The following is a 21938-nucleotide window of genomic DNA, read 5'->3' as shown; positions in this document are numbered from 1 at the left end:
GCTTCTAATTCTGTAGCTTCCCAAGTGCTAGGTGTGACAGAAACACCTTTTGTTTTAATGCTTAATCTTGGTATCAATTCTTACCACAAAACTTCTGGGAGTATTGTTAATAAGTGTTAATAAGATGATGACTGGTGGCTGAATGCTTCTGGGAATACAGTGGAACCAACCAGTTGACTTGGGGAAAAACAAAAAAATAAAACACAGGGATCCTGTTGGAAAAATAAAAGCAGAAAGGGCTAGGAGCATGGCTCAGGGGGTAGAACACCTGCCTAACAAGCACAAATGCCCGAAGTCAAATTCCAGTAGCACTGAAACATAAAAAAATCAAAGTTAGGCAAATGTGAACAGATTCAATGGCAAATTGACTGTGTGTTGCTGCTGTGGTGACCTGATATGTATTCGTCTGAGAAGGATGTGTGAGCTGTCGTTTTTATTCAAATTTTGAGTCTACAACCTTAAAAAGAAATTGAAGAAACATTGTCTTTCCTTCTTTCTCTCATAAAAACAAGACCAAAAACAATTGTTTGATAGGGTGAAGGGCCAAGGTCATAACCCCAAAAAACAAATCTAAGTGATTCATTCAGGCCTTTTGCTCTTTCTCTGGGTGCCCTTGGAGGTGGGTCTTGTGCTAACAGGAATATTTCTCTCTCTCTCTCTCTCTCTCTCTCTCTCTCTCTCTCTCTCTCTCTCTCTCTCTCTCTCTCTCTCTCTCTCTCTCTCTCTCTCTCTCTCTCTCTCTCTCTCTCTCCCCCAGAGCCTCTTACCCAGGGCCTCTGTGAGAGCCAACGAGTTTCTTCCTTCTTTCCCTATTATGCGAACTTGATGACACATAGTCAATGTGGGGGACATTTAGGACTTGCCAAAATTGCGTTTGGTTATTTAACCCTCTAGAGACGCTAAAGGCTGAGACGTATAGCTTTTAGCCATTTGCCAGAAGCTGATAGAATATTCAAGGAGACACAGTGGGGAAAAAATGTCCTTAAGTGCATAAATCATTTAAGGAGCTTCGTAGGGACACAGGTCAAGCGATGTCCTGTTGCTGCTCAGATGGGAACCCCCCGCCCCCATCATCTTCTCCTCTGTTTTTCAGGTAAGACAGAGAGCAGAGATGCCTTTTATTTTGTTGGGGTGTTTCGCATCACAAACATTGAGTTTCTTCCTGAGTACCGGCAGAAAGAGTCCAGGGAATTTCTTTCGGTGGCCAGGACCGTGCAACAAGTGGTGAGGAGATGGGAAGATGGAGGCCTGGAGGGTGGGCTGGAGGGAGGCGGGGGGAGGGGGTGGCTCAGGGTAGAGGAAACTATAAGAAAGCCATCAAAGAAAATTATGAGATTTAGCTGGTCTGTGCTATAAAACAGAATTGCCTCCCCTGCCCCCCCTTAATGTAAGGAGACCTAGACAGTGACACACACCTGTAATTTCAGAACTCTGGGAGCTGGGACCATATGATCAGCCTGAACTACATAACTACATAGTGAGTCCTTGTCTCAAAGGAAAAAGGGAAAGGAAGCAAGCAAGCAAGCACTCACGCAAGCAAAAGAAACCATAGCACAGTAGTTTACATCTGGAATCCCAGCTAAATAGGAGGCAGAATTAGAAGGGTCATGGTCTCGGAATGACATGGGCAAAAGTGGAAGATTAAGACCCTTTCTACAGACAGACTAAAGCAAAACAGGCTGGCAGTATGGCTCAAGTGGCAAAGCTCAGTACTGCCCCAATTTTTTAAAATGAAAATGAATAGCTCAACATCTGTTTTAATGTTCTGTAAAATAAACTGGACCAAATGATTTTCAGTTCTTAGGTCCCATGACTATGATTAGTTTAGTGATTATACATATTTATTACAATCTTGATGCACTTGCAATTTCTGCACTTAAATGCATCTCACCAGGAACTGGAGGCTAATTCCCATAGTCCTAGTTACTAAGGAGGGTGAAATCTGGAGGATCAAGATTTGAAACCAGCCAGGCAAAAACATACAAAAGATTCTTATCTCAAATCACCAGCAAATAACTGAATTGGAGAAGCAGCTCAGGTAGCAAAGCATCAACTCAGCACCCAAAGGCCCTAAGCTCGATCCTGGGTGCTGGGAAAAAAGAAAAAAAAATTAATCTATAAATAATAAAGATTTATTATAAAAATCAATAAAACTTGGAAAACCATAAAAGTGAACATTAAAGCCTTTGATGACATCACCAGAGTTAAAACCTCTCATTATTCTGCACTACCTAGGCATGGGGATAAAGCAACACTGGGCCTTTTCTTCTTTTGGCTTGACATTGTGCTTCTGTGTACGTCAATATTCTTTTTGGGGGGTGCAGGTCCTGGGGCTTGCATTCAGTGTCTGGGCACTGTACCTGAGCTTTTTTGGTTCAAGGTTAGTGCTCTATCCTTTGAGCCACAACTCCACTTTTTTATATTTTATTTGCTGGTTAATTGGAGGTACTATAAGAGTCTCAAAGACTTTCCTGCCTAAAATGGTTGTGAACCAGGATGCTCAGCTCTCTCTGTCTTCTGGGTAGTTAAGATTACAGGCATGAGACACTGGTGCCCAGCCAAGTCAATATTTTTTTTTTTCTGTCGGTTGTGGGGCTTGACCACCGAGCCTGGGCATTGTCCCTGAGCTCTTCAGCTCAAGGCTAGGGCTAGCTAGGGCTCTACCACTTGAGCCACAGTACCACTTCTGGTTTTCTGGTGGTAATTGGAGATAAGAGTCTCAAGACTTTCCTGACTGGGCTGGCTTTGAACTGTGATCCTCAGATCTCAGCCTCCTGAGTAGCTAGGATTACAGGCATGAGCCACCGACCCCCAGCTTCAACATTCTTTTTAAATGCAACTTCTGATTGCATAAGAGCTTAATTGAGTGGTTTTTTTTTTATTGGCTATTTAACTACTTGCATTTTTTGCTACTGTGGAAACTACAACCTCAAAATTGTCCCCATATCAGGGCATGGTGGTACATACCTGGTGGCTGAGGCTGGGCTATTTGGTGAAATCTTGTTTCTGAATGCAAAACAAATACACAGGTGCATGTGTATGTGCTCTCTCTCTCTCTCTCTCTCTCTCTCTCTCTCTCTCTCTCTCTCTCTCTCTCTCTCTCTCACACACACACACACACACACACACACACACACACACACACACACACACACACACGGTGGTGTATGCCTGTAACCCCAGCTACATGATACGAACAGATAGGAGAAACATTGTTCCAGGCCAGCAGAGGGAGCAAGTAGGATTTGGGGGAGGAATGCAACATCCTACCTGAAAAAATACCCTAAAAAGAAAACTAGTAGCGGACATGACTGACAATGGCTTCCTCAGGTGATTTTCTCATCAAGGAAGGTGTAATTACGCTGTAGCTATAGGACACTGGTGCAGTGTTAACACTGGAAAGTTTGTTTTCCTTTTCACGCTGTGGGAGAGAATTGCTGACAGTGCCCTGGAGTACAATGTAGCAGGAGGAAGGACTGTTGAGAGATAGAAGCCTTCAGACTGCCTCTCACTTACGACTACCTCTGAGAATCTGGTGCATTACCAAAGCCTTTACTCTAATGCACAGTAGAGCATCAACCATCCTTCCGATTATCCCATGGAGCTAGATCCCTATTACCATTTTACAGAAGAAAAGGAAGAGTTAATAAAAGCACACCAAACTTAAGCGATTATATTCTGTGTTGCCCAGTGAAGCCAAACTCCACAGCAGATACATATTTTTCCTACGATACTATATAATTATTCAGGTTTTTACCTTTTTTTCATTCTGAGTCATTTGTAGATGGTTTTGTAATGTAATTCAGGAAAGGGAACACGAGAAGATGAATGAATTTATCTTGCCGTAGGCTAAGTGAAGATAGAGATGGCAAATGTATTGAAAAAGCTCTCCTTTTTAAGATTCAATCTTGGGTTTTTAATTTTTTATTGTAAAGATACTGTACAGAGGGGTTACATTTACATGAGTAAGGTAATGAGTACCTTTCCTATCAAACATTGTTGTACCCCCTCCTTTGTTCTTCCCCTACTATCCCTTCCCTCCCCATCTCCCTAACTCCCCTTCCCCCCAGCAAAGTTGTAAAGTTCATTTTCAACATAGTGTCTTGTACGTCTCATTGTTACAATGGGTCATCTGTATCCTTGTTTCTGCATTTTGTTATTTCCCTTCCCCTCTCCAAATGTATGTACAAGATATATATATATATATATATATATATATATATATATATATACACACACATACATACATACATATACAAGATCCAGGGCACCAGAATCAAATACACTGACAACAGGGGTTATACCATAGGGGGAAAGAACATACAAAAGGAACAGAACTGAACGGCAGTAGATCTGGCTGTGGGCATCAGGCTCCCCCTTGTGGCTAATAGAAGAACATGTCTTTAAGAAATTCTGCATGTATGACCAGAGCATCACAAAACACACCAAACATTGTTTGAAAGGGGGAAGGGAGTGTGGGAATAGAATGCAGGGAGGTGAACTTGCCCAGCAAGTACACTGTGCATCTATAGATTCATCACAAGGAGCCCGCTCATACTATTAAGGTATGCAAGCTAAAAATACAAAAAGATGATGGTGATGTGCTGACAGAAGTTGAGTCAAATCTATGAAAATGTTTTGTTAGTGATGGAGAGAATTAACTTCAGGAGTGAGCAGAGCACAGAAGTTAAACTTCACTACAGTCTTTAAGGAGAGCAATAATGAATGGGGTAACTGATGACTCTCCAGCCAGCAGAATAAAAGGAAGTAGCCCAAAGAATTGTTACAGGGCTTTCCATTTCTTAACAAATGGGGCGATGTCATTCTTTCTGATGGAGGTATAGAATTCCATTGTGTATGTATACCATATTTTCTTGATCCATTCATCTACTGAGGGCATCTGGGTTGGTTCCATATCTTACCTATGGTGAATAATGCTGCAATAAACATAGTTGTGCTAGCTTAGTATGGCCTTGTTTGTGATCATTGGGGTAAATGCCCAGAAGTGGGATTTCTGGATCAAAAGGGAGCTCTATGTGTAGTCTTTTGAGGAACCTCCATGCTGCTTTCCACAGTGGATGAACAAGCTTACACTCCCACCAACAGTGCAGTAGGATTCCCTTTTGACCACATCCCCTCCAGCATCTGTTGTTATTAGATTTCTTGATTATAGCTATTCTAACTGGAGTGATGTGGAATCTCAATGTTGTTTTGATTTGCATTTCTTTTATGGCCAGAGAAGTTGAACATTTCTTCATGTTTCTATTGGCCATTCTTAAAGTCTCTCTTTGGAAAAAATATATTAAATAAAGTAAGCCAGACCAAAAGAAATATAGGTCCCATAGTTTCCCTTATTTGCAATAATTAGAATGTGTCTAGGATAATCTTATCAGATGAGCAGAAAAGCTCAAAAGCTATATACATATGAGCATATAAGATGATGCTAAGTGACATGAACACCAAGATATGGACACAAGAGTATTTCTTTGTTATTGTTTTTAATATACCATGTGATTTTTTGTTTCTTTTGTAGGTTCTTCCCTCTATGGTATATCCCCTTTTGTCACTGTATTTTATTTTGATACCCTGCATTTTGTTCATACATTTATCTAATTTGGGGAGGGGAAGGGGAATAACAAAATGCTGAAACAAGGACACAGGATGACCCATTGCAACAATGAGACTTACAAGACACTATGTTGGAAATGAATTTTACTACTTCGGGGGAGGGTGAGGGGAGGTGGGGGAGGAAATGGATAGTAGAAGATAAAGGAGAGGTTAACAAAGTTCAACGAGAAATGAACTCCTCACCTTATTCATGTAACTGTCACCCCTCTGTACAGCGTCTTTACAATAAAATAAAATTTAAAAATAAAAGGATTGCTACAGGAACTTAAGTATGAGTTGGGTGCTGGTGGCTCATGTCATTCATCCTAGTTTCTTAGGAGGCTGAGATCTAAGGATCACAGTTCAAAGCTAGGCTGGACAGACAATTCCAAGAGACATTTATCTCTAAGTAACCAGCAAAAAGCTGGAAGTGGAGGTGTGTCTCAAGTGGTAAAGCATTAACCTTGAGTAGAAAAGCTAAGTAGGAGTGTGAGGCCCTCAATTTAAGCCTCAGTGCCAGTACCAAAAAACAAAAGGAAAGAAAGAAAGAAAATAAGAAAGAAAGTGTGGATTTGTGGCTTGCTTTTTTCCTTGCTAGCTGCCAGCTCTGCAGAGTGCAAGGTACTATCATCCGAAGCCATATTTGAAGAATTCAAATGCTTTAATAATTCTTTTTTTTCTTCAGGTAAACCTTGTTTATACAACATCTGCCTTCTCCAAATTTTATAAGCAGTCTGTCGTGGCAGATATCAGGTAATTTAAAGGCCTTTTCTTGGGATTTCTACCTGCACTGCTATAAACTTCCCCACTGGCTGTGGAAGGTTGAGATTCCACAATCTCCCTTCTTCCTGCCCCCAGACACCTGCTAGAATCTTGTATCAGAAATGGACAAGGCCCCATCCACCAGACTGGGTAGATGGAGGAGACGAAACTAAAGCTCAGACCACTATTTCTCAAAATGTTTTCAGTGAAAACACACTGCTGGGTGTGGTGGTGTGTGCCTGTAATCCTAATACTTGGGAGACAGGGGGAGGAGGACAGGTAGTTAAAGGCAAGCCTGGATGACATAAAGAGAACCCGTCTCAACAAAATAAAACAAGTCACTGGAGATCTCCTGAATAAAGAAGATTTCATGTAAAAATAATTTATAGGAAAGATTATATAGTAAGTGCCATATTCCACCTTTCCATCCTTTAACCCCTGATATATTTGTAGAGAGTCAGAATCCACACTGGTATATACTAAAAAGTCCTAGAGTATGCAACTTGTTTATTTAAGGCTTTGGTAATATACACAGTCAGGTGATCAGGCTTTGGGGTCACAGGCTTTGAAAGTCACAATAAACATGCTTCCTGGATCTGCTACATACGAACTATGGGATTTTGCGTTGTATGTATCTGTTTCCTCATCTGTGAAACTGGAACTATAATAGGATGTGTCTCATAAGATTATATTGGATTAAGGACAAAGCATTTAGCACAGTGTTTGGACATGGTGAAGAATTATACATTATAACTTGTTTCTTTTCAATGACAGTGAGTAATACTTGCTACCCATAAAAATAGTATATTGTCTGTGGAGATACAGCTATGTAGAAATGGCTCTAGATTTGAGCCCAACATAATAATCAAAATACATGTATCAAGATGCTTTCTCTATCTAACTTCATAATGGGAACCAATGGCTCCCTTCAGAAGGGAGTTTAGTGGAAGGATTTGCTCATTGGTCCCGAGTCTCCAAGCTGGTCTCTGGCTTCTGGGAAAGTCTGCTTCCTGAGCGATATTCTTGAACATCTCTCTTTCTACTATAGCAGCAACAACAAAGGCGGCCTCCTTGTTCACTTTTGGATTGTGTTTGTCATGCCCCATGCCAAGGGCCACCTCTTCTGTGAGGACTGTGTGGCAGCCATCTTGAAGGACTCCATCCAGACCAATATCATCAACCGGACCTCTGTGGGGAGCATGCAGGGCCTGGCGGTGGACATGGACTCTGTGGTGCTAAACGGTGATTGTCTGGTAATTCTCTTTCCAGCCTTGCTTCCTGTGGCACTCTTGATGTTGGCCAGTTATGGGAGTTAACATGGTAGTGACATTTCCTCTCCCACAATGGCAGAGACAGGATTAGCTAAGGACACAGAAGTTGAAGGTGGTTAAGGAAACTGCCAAATTTACATATAGTATCATTTCTAGAAAATAGAGCTGGGAATAAATAGATACAAAGTTGAATTTATTAAACTCTTTTCCTCTACACACTTATTCAACTTATGCATTTTCTGAGTCCCCAAGAAACGAAGTCTTAGAAAAGGAAGCCCTTTGCAGCATTTATCTTATCCTTTCATTAGTAGTACAGACACAGTTGCCTTAGAACTGAAAATTTCATCATTTTTCATAATAATGAAGTAAATGGCTTAACCCAAACCTTCCGCAGCTTTCTCTCTGGGTATGAGTTTTACATGAATATACATATACATTTTGTATATGCACATATAAAAATATATGCTAGATCTGTGATAGGTCACTGATAAATACTTGCCAAATGAATTAATAAATAATCTCTAGTGGAAAAGTCCACACCAGCTTTACCATTTCAGTTGTAGGGCTATAATCATAGCTATATACACATATATATCTATATATACTTAAATGTAATAGGGTTAATAATATAATTAATATATTATTATTATTATTACTATCCTATCTTTGTTTAATGTTTAAAATTTGTAACTCCTGATGGTTTTAAGGAAACAGACAGAAAAGGATTGCATAATAAACTCATAGATCCTTAGCTTCAACAACTGTCAAGTCATGACTATCCTATTTGATCTCTAACTAAAGAAAACAAATCTTCTGTCCTTAATGAATTATTATACAGCACAACATCAGGTGTACTTGAATGTTTTAAAGTAGGATTGAAATCATTTTTTTGTTGGTGGTGATGGGCCTTGAACTCAGGGCCTGGGTACTGTCCCTGAGCTCTTTTGCTCAGGGTAACATTCTACTGCTTTGAGCCACAGTGCTACTTCCAGTTTTTTGGTGGTTCATTGGAGATAAGAGTATCACTGACTTTCCTGCCTGGCCTGGCTTTGGACCATAATCCTTAGATCTCAGCCTCCTAAGCAGCTAAGATCTATAAACATGAGCCACCAGCACCCACCTTGAAAATAATTTTTATAAGTGAAATGCTAATCAAAAGAAATACTGAGCCTAATATTCTCTTTTCCTATGTATTCTTTCAATGCAGCTGGACTTCGGTCAGATTACTCTTCAACCATAGGATCTGGTAAATTCTTCAATGTGGTTCCCTCACCCCTCATTAGTCCCTTTGGTGGTCATGATTTTAGTTTTCTAATAATGGTTGTTTGTTAGTGTTCGTTTAGCTGCACAGTGACAAAAATGTATTCAAATTGGCTCATGCCCAAAAGGAACTCGAGTGGCTAAGGTCACTGGGAGGTTGGTCTCAAACATGAGAGGCCAAGGTTCTAAAATAAATATTATCAGGACTATACAATTCTACATTTCCTCTGTCAAGCCCTCATTCCCGAATATATTCTTCTATCATGTTAGCAAAAATGGCTACCAGCAGACCCAAGCGTATAATTTATTATATTCTCTACTGTGGTAGAAAAATCCCATAGACATTTTCCTGATAGTTCTTGCAGAAGTCCTGGGGCTGATATCCTATTGTGCAAATTGGCTGCTGTATCATTCCAGGATAAACTTCTTGGACTCTTATTGGCCCAGTCCATGTCATTTGTTCACCTCTGAAACTGATGGTTGTTTTTACCCATTGAACTATATAGGCAAAGTATTTCTCAAGGTAACAGCTAGATGCTCTAACTTGAAGACTGGAGCATGGGCTGTATGCAGGCAAAAGTTGAAGTGATCATCCATGTCCTCTTTGGCTCTTTATTCTCTTGTAAACATTTGTAGAAAGAAATCATTCTGAAAAAGAAGGGAGAAAGGAAAGAGAGGAAAGGAAGGAAAGAAAGAGAAAGAGAAAAGGAAAAGGGAAGAGGAAGAAGGAAGGCAAGGAAGAGGAAGGGAGAGAAGAAGAGAGGGAGGGGGAGGAGATGGAAGAGAAGGGAAGGGAAGGGAAAGTACAGGAAGGGAAGGGAATTGAAGAGAAGGAAGGGATGACAAAAGACAAGTCTTATCTCCACAGAAACAGGCTGCTCTCAGTACTTCTATGCCGATCACCTGTCTCTCCGTTACCCTCTGGAGATTTCTGCCACTTCAGGGAGGCTGATGTGTCACTTCAAGCTGGTGGCTATCATGGGCTATCTGATTCGTCTCTCCATTGAGTCCATCCAACTCGAAGCAGATAATTGTGTGACCGACTCGCTGACCATTTATGACTCACTGTTGCCAATCCGCAGCACCATCTTGTACAGGTATCTAACAGGTGCCCTTGTTGGCAAATAAGAAGATTTTTTTATCATCTCTGCTTTATTGTGTATGGGTCCCCATTGGATTAAAAAACTATGTGTTATGCACACTCATGGAACTAAGACTGATCCATACACTATTACATAGCTCTAATTCCATACTATCCCAGTCTGTGACTGGCAGATTCGGACTTACTTTTTACCTGTAGCACATCAGCCCCTCAAGCTCAGTACAGCAAGGGCTTGGGCTGTTATATATGAAATAGGATAGTCACTCTAATTTACTTTTATTATAGTGACCACAAATTTTACTGTTTCAATACTGTGCAATAATCATTTTATGGTGATTAAATAGTATTAGTAAAAGTTTTTTTTTTTTTTTTTGCCAGTCCTGGGGCTTGAACTCTGGGCCTGGGCACTGTCCCTGAGCTTCTTTTTATTAGTACTCTACCACTTGAGCCACAGTGCCACTTCCAGCTTTGTCTGTTTATGTGGTACTGCAGAATCAAACTCAGGGCTTCATGCATGCTAGGCAAGCACTCTACCACTAAGCCACATTCTCAGCCCAAAACAATTTTTTTATTACTACGATAACTGATGCTCACTATAGAAAACGAGGTCAGAGGAAACAATAGTAATTACTTTACATTCTCACTCTCCAGAGCAAATTTCTGTTGCGTTTCAGCATAAATCTGTTCATTTGTATTGTATTGTTTATTCATATGCTTTGTGTGTGTGTGTGTGTGTGTGTGTGTGTGTGTGTGTGTGTGTAGTTCTGGGCTTGAACTCAGGACCTCAATTGCTGTTTCTGAGTTTCTTTGCTCAAGGCTAGAGCTCTGCCACTTGAGCCACAGATCTACTTCCAGCTTTTTGGTGATTAATTGGAGAGAAAAGTCACACAGACTTTCCTGCTAGAGCTGGCTGGGATCCGCAATCCTCAGATCTCAGCCTCCTGAGTAACTAGAAGTACAGGTATGAGCCAGTGACACCAGGGACACTCTTTTTTTAACTTACTAGTAGGTATCTGTTTATGGGTGCCCAATATTCAAAAATCTAATGACATTATGCTTTATCAATAAGTTATTTATTTTCACCACATTAAAAAGTATAAGAATTTGGGGCTGGGAAGGTAGCTCAGCGGTAGAGTGCATGCCTTGCAAGCATGAGGCCCTGGGTTCGATTCCTCAGCACCACATAAACAGAAAAAGCTGGAAGTGGCGCTGTGGCTCCAGTGGTAGAGCACTAGCCTTGAGCTGAAGAGCTGAGGGACAGTGCCCAGGCCCAGAGTTCAGGCCTCATGGCCGGCAAAAAAAAAAAAAAAAGAATTGTTTTACCATTATCCATCTTTATATACTACACGTTGCTTTATGTGTACACATATGCACTTATATTGGCAATAAACGTGTATGCTAAAACTTCAAACCTTGTATTAAGATACGCAGTGAAAAGTAAGTTTGCTACTTGCTCCTATTCTTTAGTGATTTTCAGTTTCTTCTAATTTTTTTTTCAGATATTTTTACTTATTATCTCAGTGAAATTTTCACTGAAGGACTGGAGGCATACCTTAGGTGACCTAGTGCTTATCTAGCATGCACAAGAACCTAGATATAATCCCTAATACCACACACATACATACACACACACACACACACACACACACACACACACACACACACACACACACAAATGCCTCATGGTGAGAATATTCTCATCATGAGATGATACTAGCATCATAGGAGTTCATGGGAGAAACTTTAGCATTTGCATGGATTTGATTGCTTTGCTTTCATAACAACCACTATCCAGTGAATTGATGGGGCTGAGTTTGAAATCTGGCTTGCTTTGGTTCAGAGTCTTGGGCACTTCATATACTGCTTTTCTACCTTATTTGCCTTCAAAGAGGGTCCAGGGACAGCCAGCTAGGACAATTCTTTGAGACAAACATTTCTGTACCTTTTCCACCCCCATGCTGTCAGTAGTTCCCATGCAGCTACTAACTGCTAAACATCTTGCTGACAGAGGCTAACTCAGGAGAAGTTGTGAAAATATGTGAGTTCAATGCAGGAGGAAAGCCATATCTCAAATAACTTAATGATTCATGGACTTTTGTTTTCTTATCTGTTTTCAGAATTTGTGAGCCTACAAGAACCCTAATGTCATTTGTTTCTACAAACAACCTCATGTTGGTGACTCTTAAGTCTCCTTATATACGGAGGCTCTCAGGAATCCGGGCATATTTTGAGGTCATTCCCGAACAAAGTAAGTCGTCTAAAAAACGAAGTCCTGGGGCTGGGAAGGTGGCTCAGTGGTAGAGCGCTTTTCTTGCAGGCATGAGGCCCTGGATTCGATTCCTCAGCACCACATAAGCAAAAAGAAAAAATAGCCGGAAGTGGTGATGTGGCTCAAGTGGGAGAGCGCTAGCCTTGAGCTGAATGAAGAGCTGAGGGACAGCGCCCAGACCAGACCCCCCCCCAAATAAACAAAAACAAAAAACGGAAGTCCTGTTGGTAAATATTTATTATAATATTGTAGTCTTCCTGTGGCTAAGGCTTCACTGGAGTACTAGTTGTGTTAGATAGAGATCCTGACTCCAGGCCCAGTCAGAAGAAATAACAGAATGAAATTTAATAAATAATAGTAATAATAATAGCTGTTGCTAGGTGCTGGTGGTTTACACCTGTAATCTTGGCTACTCAGGAAGCTGAGATCTGAGGATCGAGCTTTGAAGTCAGCTTGATTAGGAAAGTCCTTGAGACTCTTTTCTCTAATTAATTATCACGAAGCTGGAAGTGGAGTTGTGGCTCAAAGTGGTCAAGTGCTAGCCTTAAGCATAAAAGTTCAGAGTCAGCCCTCAGGCCCTGAGTTCAATGCCCACAACTAACAGAGAGGGAGAGGGAGAAGTTGAGAAAGACAGAGACAGAGAGGAGAGAGAGAGAAAGAGGGGAGGGCACTGCTAACTTCATGTAATGGTATCAAGAAAGAAAAAAAGAAATAAAAGTTATTATAAATGTGAACACCTAGGAATTCTCTAGATGTGGGGAACAAAAGAAAAGGTTGTATTTATTACAGTTTAAAACATGGATCTGTGGAATGGGGCTCTGGTTTCTTCAAAGGGGCTATTGTTCAGCTGCTGCTAGTGATGTTTAGAATTATGTTTTTAAATAAAGAAAAGGCATCCTACAGATCTGTAATGAAAATACAGGATTTGAAAACAAAGAATTTGAGGACAAATATTTTAGCTAACAAGCTGCTATTTCTTTGAAAAAAAATCAAAGTTCAAAAAGTATTGCAGATTGTTAATCAAGGAAGTGCATTTGTGACTGGAGAAATGTGAATCTAGTTTTCCTACAGTCTCACAGCTACAAATCCCTGTGTGTGAATATCTTTTTCAGAATGTGAAAACACAGTGTCGGTCAAAGAAACCACTGGCTTTGAAGGAAAAATTTTAAGTCCGTATTACCCAAGCTACTATCCTCCAAAATGCAAGTGCGTCTGGAAATTTCAGGTAGCCTAGTTTTATCAATACCTTAGAAAAAAATCAGTGGCAGGTTGATACAATGCTATTGAGAAAAATGAAGCAGAAAGTGGCTTCTGTATCTGAATGGGGAGTATGAAGGGAAGTAGGGTCCTGTTCTCTTACATAGTGTGGTCAGAGAAAGCAGTGTTAACAAGGGAACATACGAAGAGAACTGAGAGCTGGGAGAACTTTGCAGAGCTGAGGTGAGGACACCAAAGCTGGAGGACACAGATGCACATACAGTCATTCGTGCTCAGTCATACGTTAAATAGTCTAACAATATCATTACTTTCCCCAAACCTGTATTTGATGGCTGAGTCCTGATAACACACATCTTTCATGTTGTGATCAGAATTATTTCTCAAATAATTAGTAGATAAAGGTGCTGGGTCCTTGCTGTTTTACAGATTCTCAGGCTTTGAGGCCTTCGATGACAAGTCTGAGATTTGGGGAAATAAGGTGGGAAGAAGAGATGGAGGGCAGACAAAAAAAAAAAAAGCATTACTTACCGGATTTTTTTTTATTCAATTGAAATGGAACTAGAAAGCTTGAAAATGGCAAAACCCAACATAAAGTTTCTCTCATGTAATGTCTGGATCAAAGTGAAAATGAAATTAAAAGTTTGCATATCTGATGTAATGTATTCATATTACACTGTGCAATAAAAAGGTCAGATGCAGTGTGTGTGTGTGTGTGTGTGTGTGTGTGGATGTGAGTTTGCTCACACACATAGGTAAGTTTTGCTCCTTTGACCTCTTCTGAGGAGACCCAGACATGAGTGAGTAATAACTTTTGGGATACCAAGGTATGATATGAAGAGGACGCTGATTCATTTGTCCTTTATCTAAAGAATCTGGATGATGCTTTAAATAGGCATGACATTGTTTTTATCAACAGAGGAAATTGCTTATACTGCCAAATGAGTGTTTAAAAACTGAGATTCATCTAATGGGAGGAAGGTAGCACACAGAGACACTTCTATGTCTTAGCTCTGCCCCTGGGACTTCACAGCTTGTTTCTGAGTACCCAGCTGCACACTCCGTACTGCACACTCCACTCTCCAACATGCTTTCCTCCTTATTTTAACTTGTTTAGGAGAACTCGTCTCCTTCATCAGGAGACCATGGGACACACTTGTAGATCACTATTAAGACCACAAGCCATGAAAGAACAAGGGAATTATACTCTAAAACACCTCCTTAGACGTGCATTATTCTGACTGCAGATTTGTTTTTCAGAGTCCCCTGTCAACATTTGGCATTGCACTGAAATTCCACAACTATTCAATAACTAAGAAGACTATGAAAGGCTGTGAGCACGGATGGTGGGAAATTAATGAACATATGTAAGTGATTTTCATTTGTGAGGAATCAGAAGAAAAGTCCACAATTTTGGGTGCTGTGTTCCCAAAGAGTCTGCACTTCACTATTCCCAGAGGGAAGCTGAGGTAGACAGCAGCTAAGAAATCTGAGTTCGGGCATTCATCTGTGTCTTGGAGCTTCTGCCTCACCTCTGCTCTCCGTGTGTATTTTCTGTGTTTCACAAAAGCAGCTAGAAGATAAAGTTTTTAAACTCAGGAGCCATTCAGGAAAATAAGAAAGAGGGACTGGTGCTGCATTCACCAGTTTTCTATGCTAGGAGAAGGCTAATGGAGTTTGCTAGATCCTAATGCTGGCTAGCAGAGAGATAGAGGTATTTGGGCTTCCTGAGTCAAACTAGCCAGGGCCAGAAGCTCACTATCTCTATTTCTCCCTAGGATTGAATCCAGGGCCTTGCACACGCTAAGCATGTGTGTAACCACTGAGTCCCCTTCATTTTCATTTATAATTTATTCTTTCGATGTTACTGTTGATTTTCTTCTGAAAACTATAGTATGGGTTCAACATTTTCATTTATAATTTATTCTTTCGATGTTACTGTTGATTTTCTTCTGAAAACTATAGTATGGGTTCAACATTTTCATTTATAATTTATTCTTTCAATGTTACTGTTGATTTTCTTCTGAAAACTATAGTATGGATTCAACACTCACTCAAACAAATCAGTATTTGAAACAATGTCCTGAGAAGTTAAAGGCTTTTCCTAATTCTTTCCTTGCTGTCATTCCATGAGTGAAATCTTCCCCTTTGGAATACTTTTGTGAACCCACAACCTTCTTTCAGTTATTTTATGCAAGCTAATTGCAAAACAGCCCTTGCTCCTATCCTGTCTTCATTGGAAGAGACCCAGTCAAATTTAAAGGTGTTTCTGGATGTGTTAGTCAAGTGCAGGCTCTACTCCTTTGGGGAGTATTATTGAATAAACGGTCTCTTGTGTAGGAGTCAGAAGGACCGGGCTAGGATTCCAGCCCTGTCATTTAATACCTAATTTAAGTAGGACAAATTACCTAAGCTCTGATTTTCAGGCTGAAAATAAAATAATTCTTACTTACCTTCAATTTGGTTTATTTGGGTAAACATCCAATAATGTAAGGCATACATCAAAAATCAGCTGTTAATATATTTTTTTAAAAATGACATTAGATGGAGAAATGATATAGATTGTGCCCAGAGCTTTAACTATGTTGTATTTTAGAATTTAATAAAAGTAGAGATTCAGAAAACCAATCTTTTCAAAAGAAAATTTTTCGTGAAGTTGTAAGCCTAAGGTTGAATGGTTCTTGGGAAAGAATAAAGGATATTTCTATGCGTAGAATGTCTTTCTGCCCATAGGAGCATAGCGATCAGGGTCTGCTTGCAAGCACTAATAGGAAAGCTTTCTTGTCCCAGATATCCACTGGCTGCTACTAATGCCCTCGGGACATAAACTACCTATCCTTCCCTTACCAGTCTTTTCCCCCTGTGTTGAAAAAGTTCTAATTGAACTAATGAGACACTTTGCCAACAAGTCAGCTTAAGGACCGCATTGGGGAAAAAGGAAAAGTAATGCTAATGAGAAGTCGAAAGGTCTCTTGAAATAGGATGCAGAGCACATGGAGTGAGGTGTGTGTGTGTGTGTGTGTGTGTGTGTGTGTGTGTGTGTGTGTGTGTGTGCGCACCCACACTCAGGGCAGCTGGGATGCAGGATGGGAATCCTCAAGAAATAATGGCCTTTCTACAACTATAGAAAAGCAAGTAAGCAAGGGAGGTCTTTAGTGTGCCAGAAATGTTAAAAGTTTAACATTAGGCCAACAGGTGTCCAAATCCTGGTACTATTTACTTATCATTTAAACTTTTACCCATTATTTTACTTCTTTATATCTCACTTTTTGTTAGGTCTCTTATGACTGTATACACACGGTGAATGGACTTTTGTTGGGTTTCTCTAACCTCTTACTCTTTACTCTTAATAGTCCATAAACCACCATCATGCATAAACATAGATGCAAAGATCCTTTTCTTCTCTTTCTTCCTGATTTCCCTTCCACATACTTTGATGGGGCTCAACTTTGCAAGAAAACTGTGGATGTTAATGAAGGTTGTATACACACACACACACACACACACACACACACACACACACACACACACACACACACACACACACAATGAGACCAGATACTATAATCATGTCTTCAGGGCACAGGGTTCAGGTCAGGTGCCTCTCAGATGCTGCTCCTACCTGGTCAGGTGACTACCTATACCCACCTGGCACAGTTGGCCTCTCAGCGCATCAGTCTTTGAACTTCAGCCAATTGCAAAAGGCTTTTCTTGAATAACATGTAAATGCTGTTCTCCTTTAAGCCTTAAGGCTTGACTTTAAAGTCATAGATTGAGTTCCTGTATGCCAGTGTCTGTCCAATGGCATAGGATGGTCGCCAAGTATTTTGAGGGCTTAGAGCAATTGGCTTTCATAGGCTCAAGGGGATGTCATTCCTAACCGTGTATTTTATGTTTCCCATAGAGATCTGGCAGGTCTCACACTGGGAAAAAGCCTGGCCCACACAGGGTGCCTGACCAGCTTACCATAGGCCTACTATAAAATACTCCATTAACTACAGCACTCATATAGTGAGAATTATTAACCAGAGTGCCATTTACTTGGCAGGATATTGGAGACACTGCTGGTATTAGGTGATAAAAGTGCACTCATGTGCACGCACACCCACATGCATGTAAAAAAAGGCACTGTCTAGAAAAATCATAGATATGTGTGACTTCTTTGAAATTTTGCCAAGGCCCAGGCCTGTAATACATGCCAGATTTCAATTTGAATTCGTGCTGCTGTCTTTTCTTCAAGTGTTGATAGATTGCTTTGCTGATTTTTCAACCTGAGCCAAAAGATTCCACTCTATAGAGGAGTACAGATAAAAGCAGGCTACTTTTGTTAGACATTTTTTTCTTTACACTGAAAGAGGAGAAAGGGCTGGAAGAATGAAATCTACAGTTCCTACTCCAGTGTTGGTGAGGAAAGCAATGTTAGTCAAATTATGATTGTTCCATTTCTCAGAGGAGGGGGCAGAAGTTGCTGGACCACAGTCATAGATTATAAACTAGGAAGCCATGACTAGCGTCTCTCATGAAGCCTCAGTGAATTCACAGATGGCAGGAATGCAGTCAATGGGACCTGAAGCTGGTTGTCCTCCCTGGATCTTCTCTCCTCAGGTACTGCGGCTCTTATATAGATCATCAGACGATATTCCGAGTACCCAGCCCTCTGGTTCACATTCAGCTCCAGTGCAGTTCAAGGCTCTCAGACAAACCACTTGTGGTGGAATATGGCAGTTATAACATCAGTCAACGTAAGTCTGGGATCTACTCCTTAGAAAAACTTGATCAGTGGTGAAATGGAGGTCAACTCTTTATATCTCTACTCCTTGAGCACTTGATAAATGAATACTAATGTATGTCTGTTATTTTCTATTATATATATTTATATATTTATATTTAATTGGCAATACTTAAATGTGTAACATCCAAATGGTATATAAAGTTACGTATCCAATCATTTTTATATTTTAAATTATAGAAGAAATGTTTTTACTTGTTGATTCATAGTTCATGTTCAAGAAATAATTTGACCTTATTGATTCCTAGTTCAAATATAACTACTCACATCATTCCTAAAAAAAGACAAGCCCATTTCTTTTTGTTGTTTTTCTAGCTAGCCAAAATTATTTGTAAAGATGATGTTTACATTAACATTTAGTGGAACCAAGACCAACAGTTTTGATTTTCTATGTCCTAGGTTAATGAGGGCAAGCTGATTGATCAATAGAGCTCAAATTAAAAAAAAAAAAAACCAACCTCTTGGAACAGTGGCCAAGGAAGTGGTTTGTAAAAAAAGTAATGTTTGGAGGAGGTCAATGGAGCTGTCAACTGTAGATAATGACTTGCTCCAGAAATGCTATGCCTCTTTGAAGTGCAGAGGAAGGGAGTTCAGGTCACTCACAAAGGTGTCCTTGAGGATATGACTTGAGAGAAAGCTCCCTTTGGACCCACATCCTGTCTTCCAATCCCAACATAACTGCTTCTGGATTCCAAATATTCCAATGCTGGATATTGGGATATTGAATGACAGATAGCTAAAATTTCTAGCCAGAGATTTGGGCATACTGAGCATTTCATTCCTAATTGGTTGTTTTATTTTCATTTAGTCATGATGATTTTCCAGCAGAATATTCACTCCATAGTATGCCATCAAGGCAGTAGTTGACCTGACCGTTCACTCTCCTCCATTCTTTTGTACGAAGGAAGAGAAGATTTATTATTTCTATGATGTGCATCTCTTACGCCTAATGATTTAGGCCAAGCAGATGATGGGTCTTTGATGAAGAGCCCAGTTGAAGTGGAAAAAATGACAGTCAGTGAGATAGGAAGCAGAAATAGTTGGTTCTGCGGAGAGGCATTAATCTAAATCTACATGTATTCAATTTGGTAAGATCCATAGGTCCTAATATTTTAGAACAGAGATCACTTAAAAACTGCATGAAAGACCTGTGAAATAATATATATCTGCTATCAGAGAATTCAGATACAGTAAGTCCATTTATATTTCCCTAAGGATCTAAAAGATCTAAGTCTAGATCAGATCTATAGATATGCCACTGTTGAACATGCCAGCACCTCTTACTTATCTTTGATAAGTTATCACTGGTAGTTATAGAAATTTGATTGTGCATGCTGTGAATGCAACATTTACTTAAGAGCTTCTGTTTGATTAATTTGCTATCTTCTTCGCCCATTTAAAGTTCTGTGTTTGGTGTGTGTGTCTTTTAGTGACCCATAGCTTTAATTGGATGTAGAAAGTATATAATTATTCCTGCTACTTTGCCATATCCCAAATCACTTAATAGTTCATAGTTCTTTGCTACTATGGTCTGGTGACTCTTAGGGACCCACCCAAGATTTTCTATCTCTCATTGCCTGTAGCTTGTCCTGTTGGATCTTTTAGATGCTCCTCGGGTTTGTGTATCCCTCAGGCCCAGCGCTGTGATGGAGTCAATGACTGCTTTGATGAAAGTGATGAGCTCTTCTGTGGTGGGTATTCAAGCTTTCCATACCATAAGAGAAACTTCTCAGAGCTATTGTTGCTGATGTGTATTTATAGTATCTGTTCTGTTTTGTTTTTGACACAGCGTCTCATTATGTAGCTCAGGCTTGACCCAGATTCATATTCTTTCTGCCTCATTCTCTGGAGTACTAGGATCAAAGGCAAACACAATAACACTTACTTTGTTTATAATTTTTGTAGCTGCTACCCATCACTGCCTTATAAAGTATCAACCATCATTTATTCTTGACCTCCTGCAAGAGTGCATTGTCTGGTAATTTAGTGATTAAGGCCTAGCACAGCCAGGAGGATCAGTTTCAGGCACTGGGTCTTCTGAGCTTGCTTCTTCCTAGGTTGGAATCTGGCCTATTGTTTGTGGCCCTTTCTTTCATTGAATCAGTGCAATGGTCACTGGCAGCTCCAGAAGCAAAGGAGGGGATAGGAGAAACATAGAACTCTTCTTAGACCTGGGCTTGGGAGTAACATCCCATTGCTCGTGTCACATCCCATTGCTCAAGGCCAAAGTCAAGGTGCAGGACAGTCATCCTGTGCATCTTGTGAACATGGGAAGGGTAGGTTCAGTAATATGAGCATAAGGAGTAAAGAACTGTGGATAATAACTTAATCTACCACCATTTTAAACAATCCTACCTAAAAACATAGACTCTTCATCTAGAGAGATGCTCAGATCCTGCAAAGAAGTCAGATCAGCATGCTTATTTGTGGAGCATGGGTGCTTTGTCAGTAAAAGAGTTGGTTTAGTGGTTTAGTTGTTTTTAACCAGTACACTGGCTTCATACTGCTAACAACGAAGAGATAGAGTGTCAGAAAGGCCTATTTTGGGTAGAGAATCTGTGTCTCAATTTTCCATTATTGTGTGCACCTCATACTTGATTCTATCTCCAGTTTCAGGAGGAAAATGTAAGGAAGAGAAGTCACTAGACCATGTGGCATCATTGATTACATTTATCCACTATTTACTTCAAATGACTATGAAAAAATATTACTCATGCAAAATGACCATTTTTTATTGACAACACAAAGTAAAAATTCTCTTAACTTATGGTTTATTGACAACCTAAATCTATAGCATTGTCTGTTTCTTAAGAAAACAATTGCTGATCATCATAATAGTGACTGAATTTTTTTTAAAAAAAATATTATTTTCGACTCAGATACTCCCAACAAAAGTGATTGCCATTAATTTATAATAAGGACTATTTTTCTGCAACTGTTATTCCTCAAAGTGTCATTTGTGGTATCAGCTCGGCATTCTTGGGGACTTAATGGTTTATTACAGAGTCATAGTGTTCTCTCTTCACTGCTTAGAGGAGCAGAATGAGACAAGAAATAGCACTTTATTTAAAAACACAGATGAAAAGACTGATAACTTCTCACCAAAAATAGATCTGCCTAAGGAATCACACCTTCAGAAAGTGCTTGCCAATCCATGTGCCTGCCATGCATTTAAAGACAACTAAAGAAAATACTCCAAAGAAGAAAGGTGTGATAGATTAATATCATGATTCCTATTTCAGAAAAAAAAATATCTTTCTGGATTAAATAATTTCAGAGAGATCTCAGACGGAATCCCTATTTTCCATACACTTCCACTTATTTTAAGAGGTAGACAAATTCAACTTAGATAATAGCTAATAATATTCATTTACCTTAAACAGTATTATATAGTGCATTTAATTTTAGTTAAACAAATCCACCAGATTTTATTTTATTTTATTTTTTACTTTCTTTTTTTTATTGTGAAAATACAGAGGGGTTACAATTACATGGGCAAGACAAAGTACATTTCTTATCAAGCATTGTAGCCTCCTCCTTTGTTTCCCCTTCCCATCCCTTCCCATCCTCCCCCCCCCCTGCTCCCCACCAAACTTCCTTCCCCCCCACCCCCCGCCACCAAAGTTGTAAAGTTCGTTTTTGACATACCGACTTGCACATCTC

The 21938-nt window shown here is 39.9% G+C and overlaps 1 protein-coding gene across 1 annotated transcript in view; it reads left to right on the top strand.

Annotated features, from left to right (window-relative positions):
- Positions 1-21938, top strand: part of Tmprss7 (transmembrane serine protease 7) — a 32777-nt gene that overhangs the window by 3169 nt on the left and 7670 nt on the right. Inside the window, exons 3-12 of the mRNA XM_070028721.1 lie at positions 1094-1224; positions 6293-6360; positions 7418-7611; positions 8848-8886; positions 9769-9997; positions 12120-12250; positions 13384-13496; positions 14747-14853; positions 18092-18228; positions 19859-19966. Coding sequence (XP_069884822.1) covers positions 1094-1224; positions 6293-6360; positions 7418-7611; positions 8848-8886; positions 9769-9997; positions 12120-12250; positions 13384-13496; positions 14747-14853; positions 18092-18228; positions 19859-19966 — 1257 coding nt within the window. The remainder of the gene's footprint in view (positions 1-1093; positions 1225-6292; positions 6361-7417; positions 7612-8847; positions 8887-9768; positions 9998-12119; positions 12251-13383; positions 13497-14746; positions 14854-18091; positions 18229-19858; positions 19967-21938) is intronic.

Source organism: Dipodomys merriami, unplaced genomic scaffold (genome assembly GCF_024711535.1).
Source record: "Dipodomys merriami isolate MVZ:Mamm:240054 unplaced genomic scaffold, mDipMer1.0.p SCAF_2, whole genome shotgun sequence".
Classification (NCBI taxonomy): domain Eukaryota; kingdom Metazoa; phylum Chordata; class Mammalia; order Rodentia; family Heteromyidae; genus Dipodomys; species Dipodomys merriami.
Note: the sequence above shows the minus strand (reverse complement) of the source record. Positions and strands in the feature narration are given on the sequence as shown.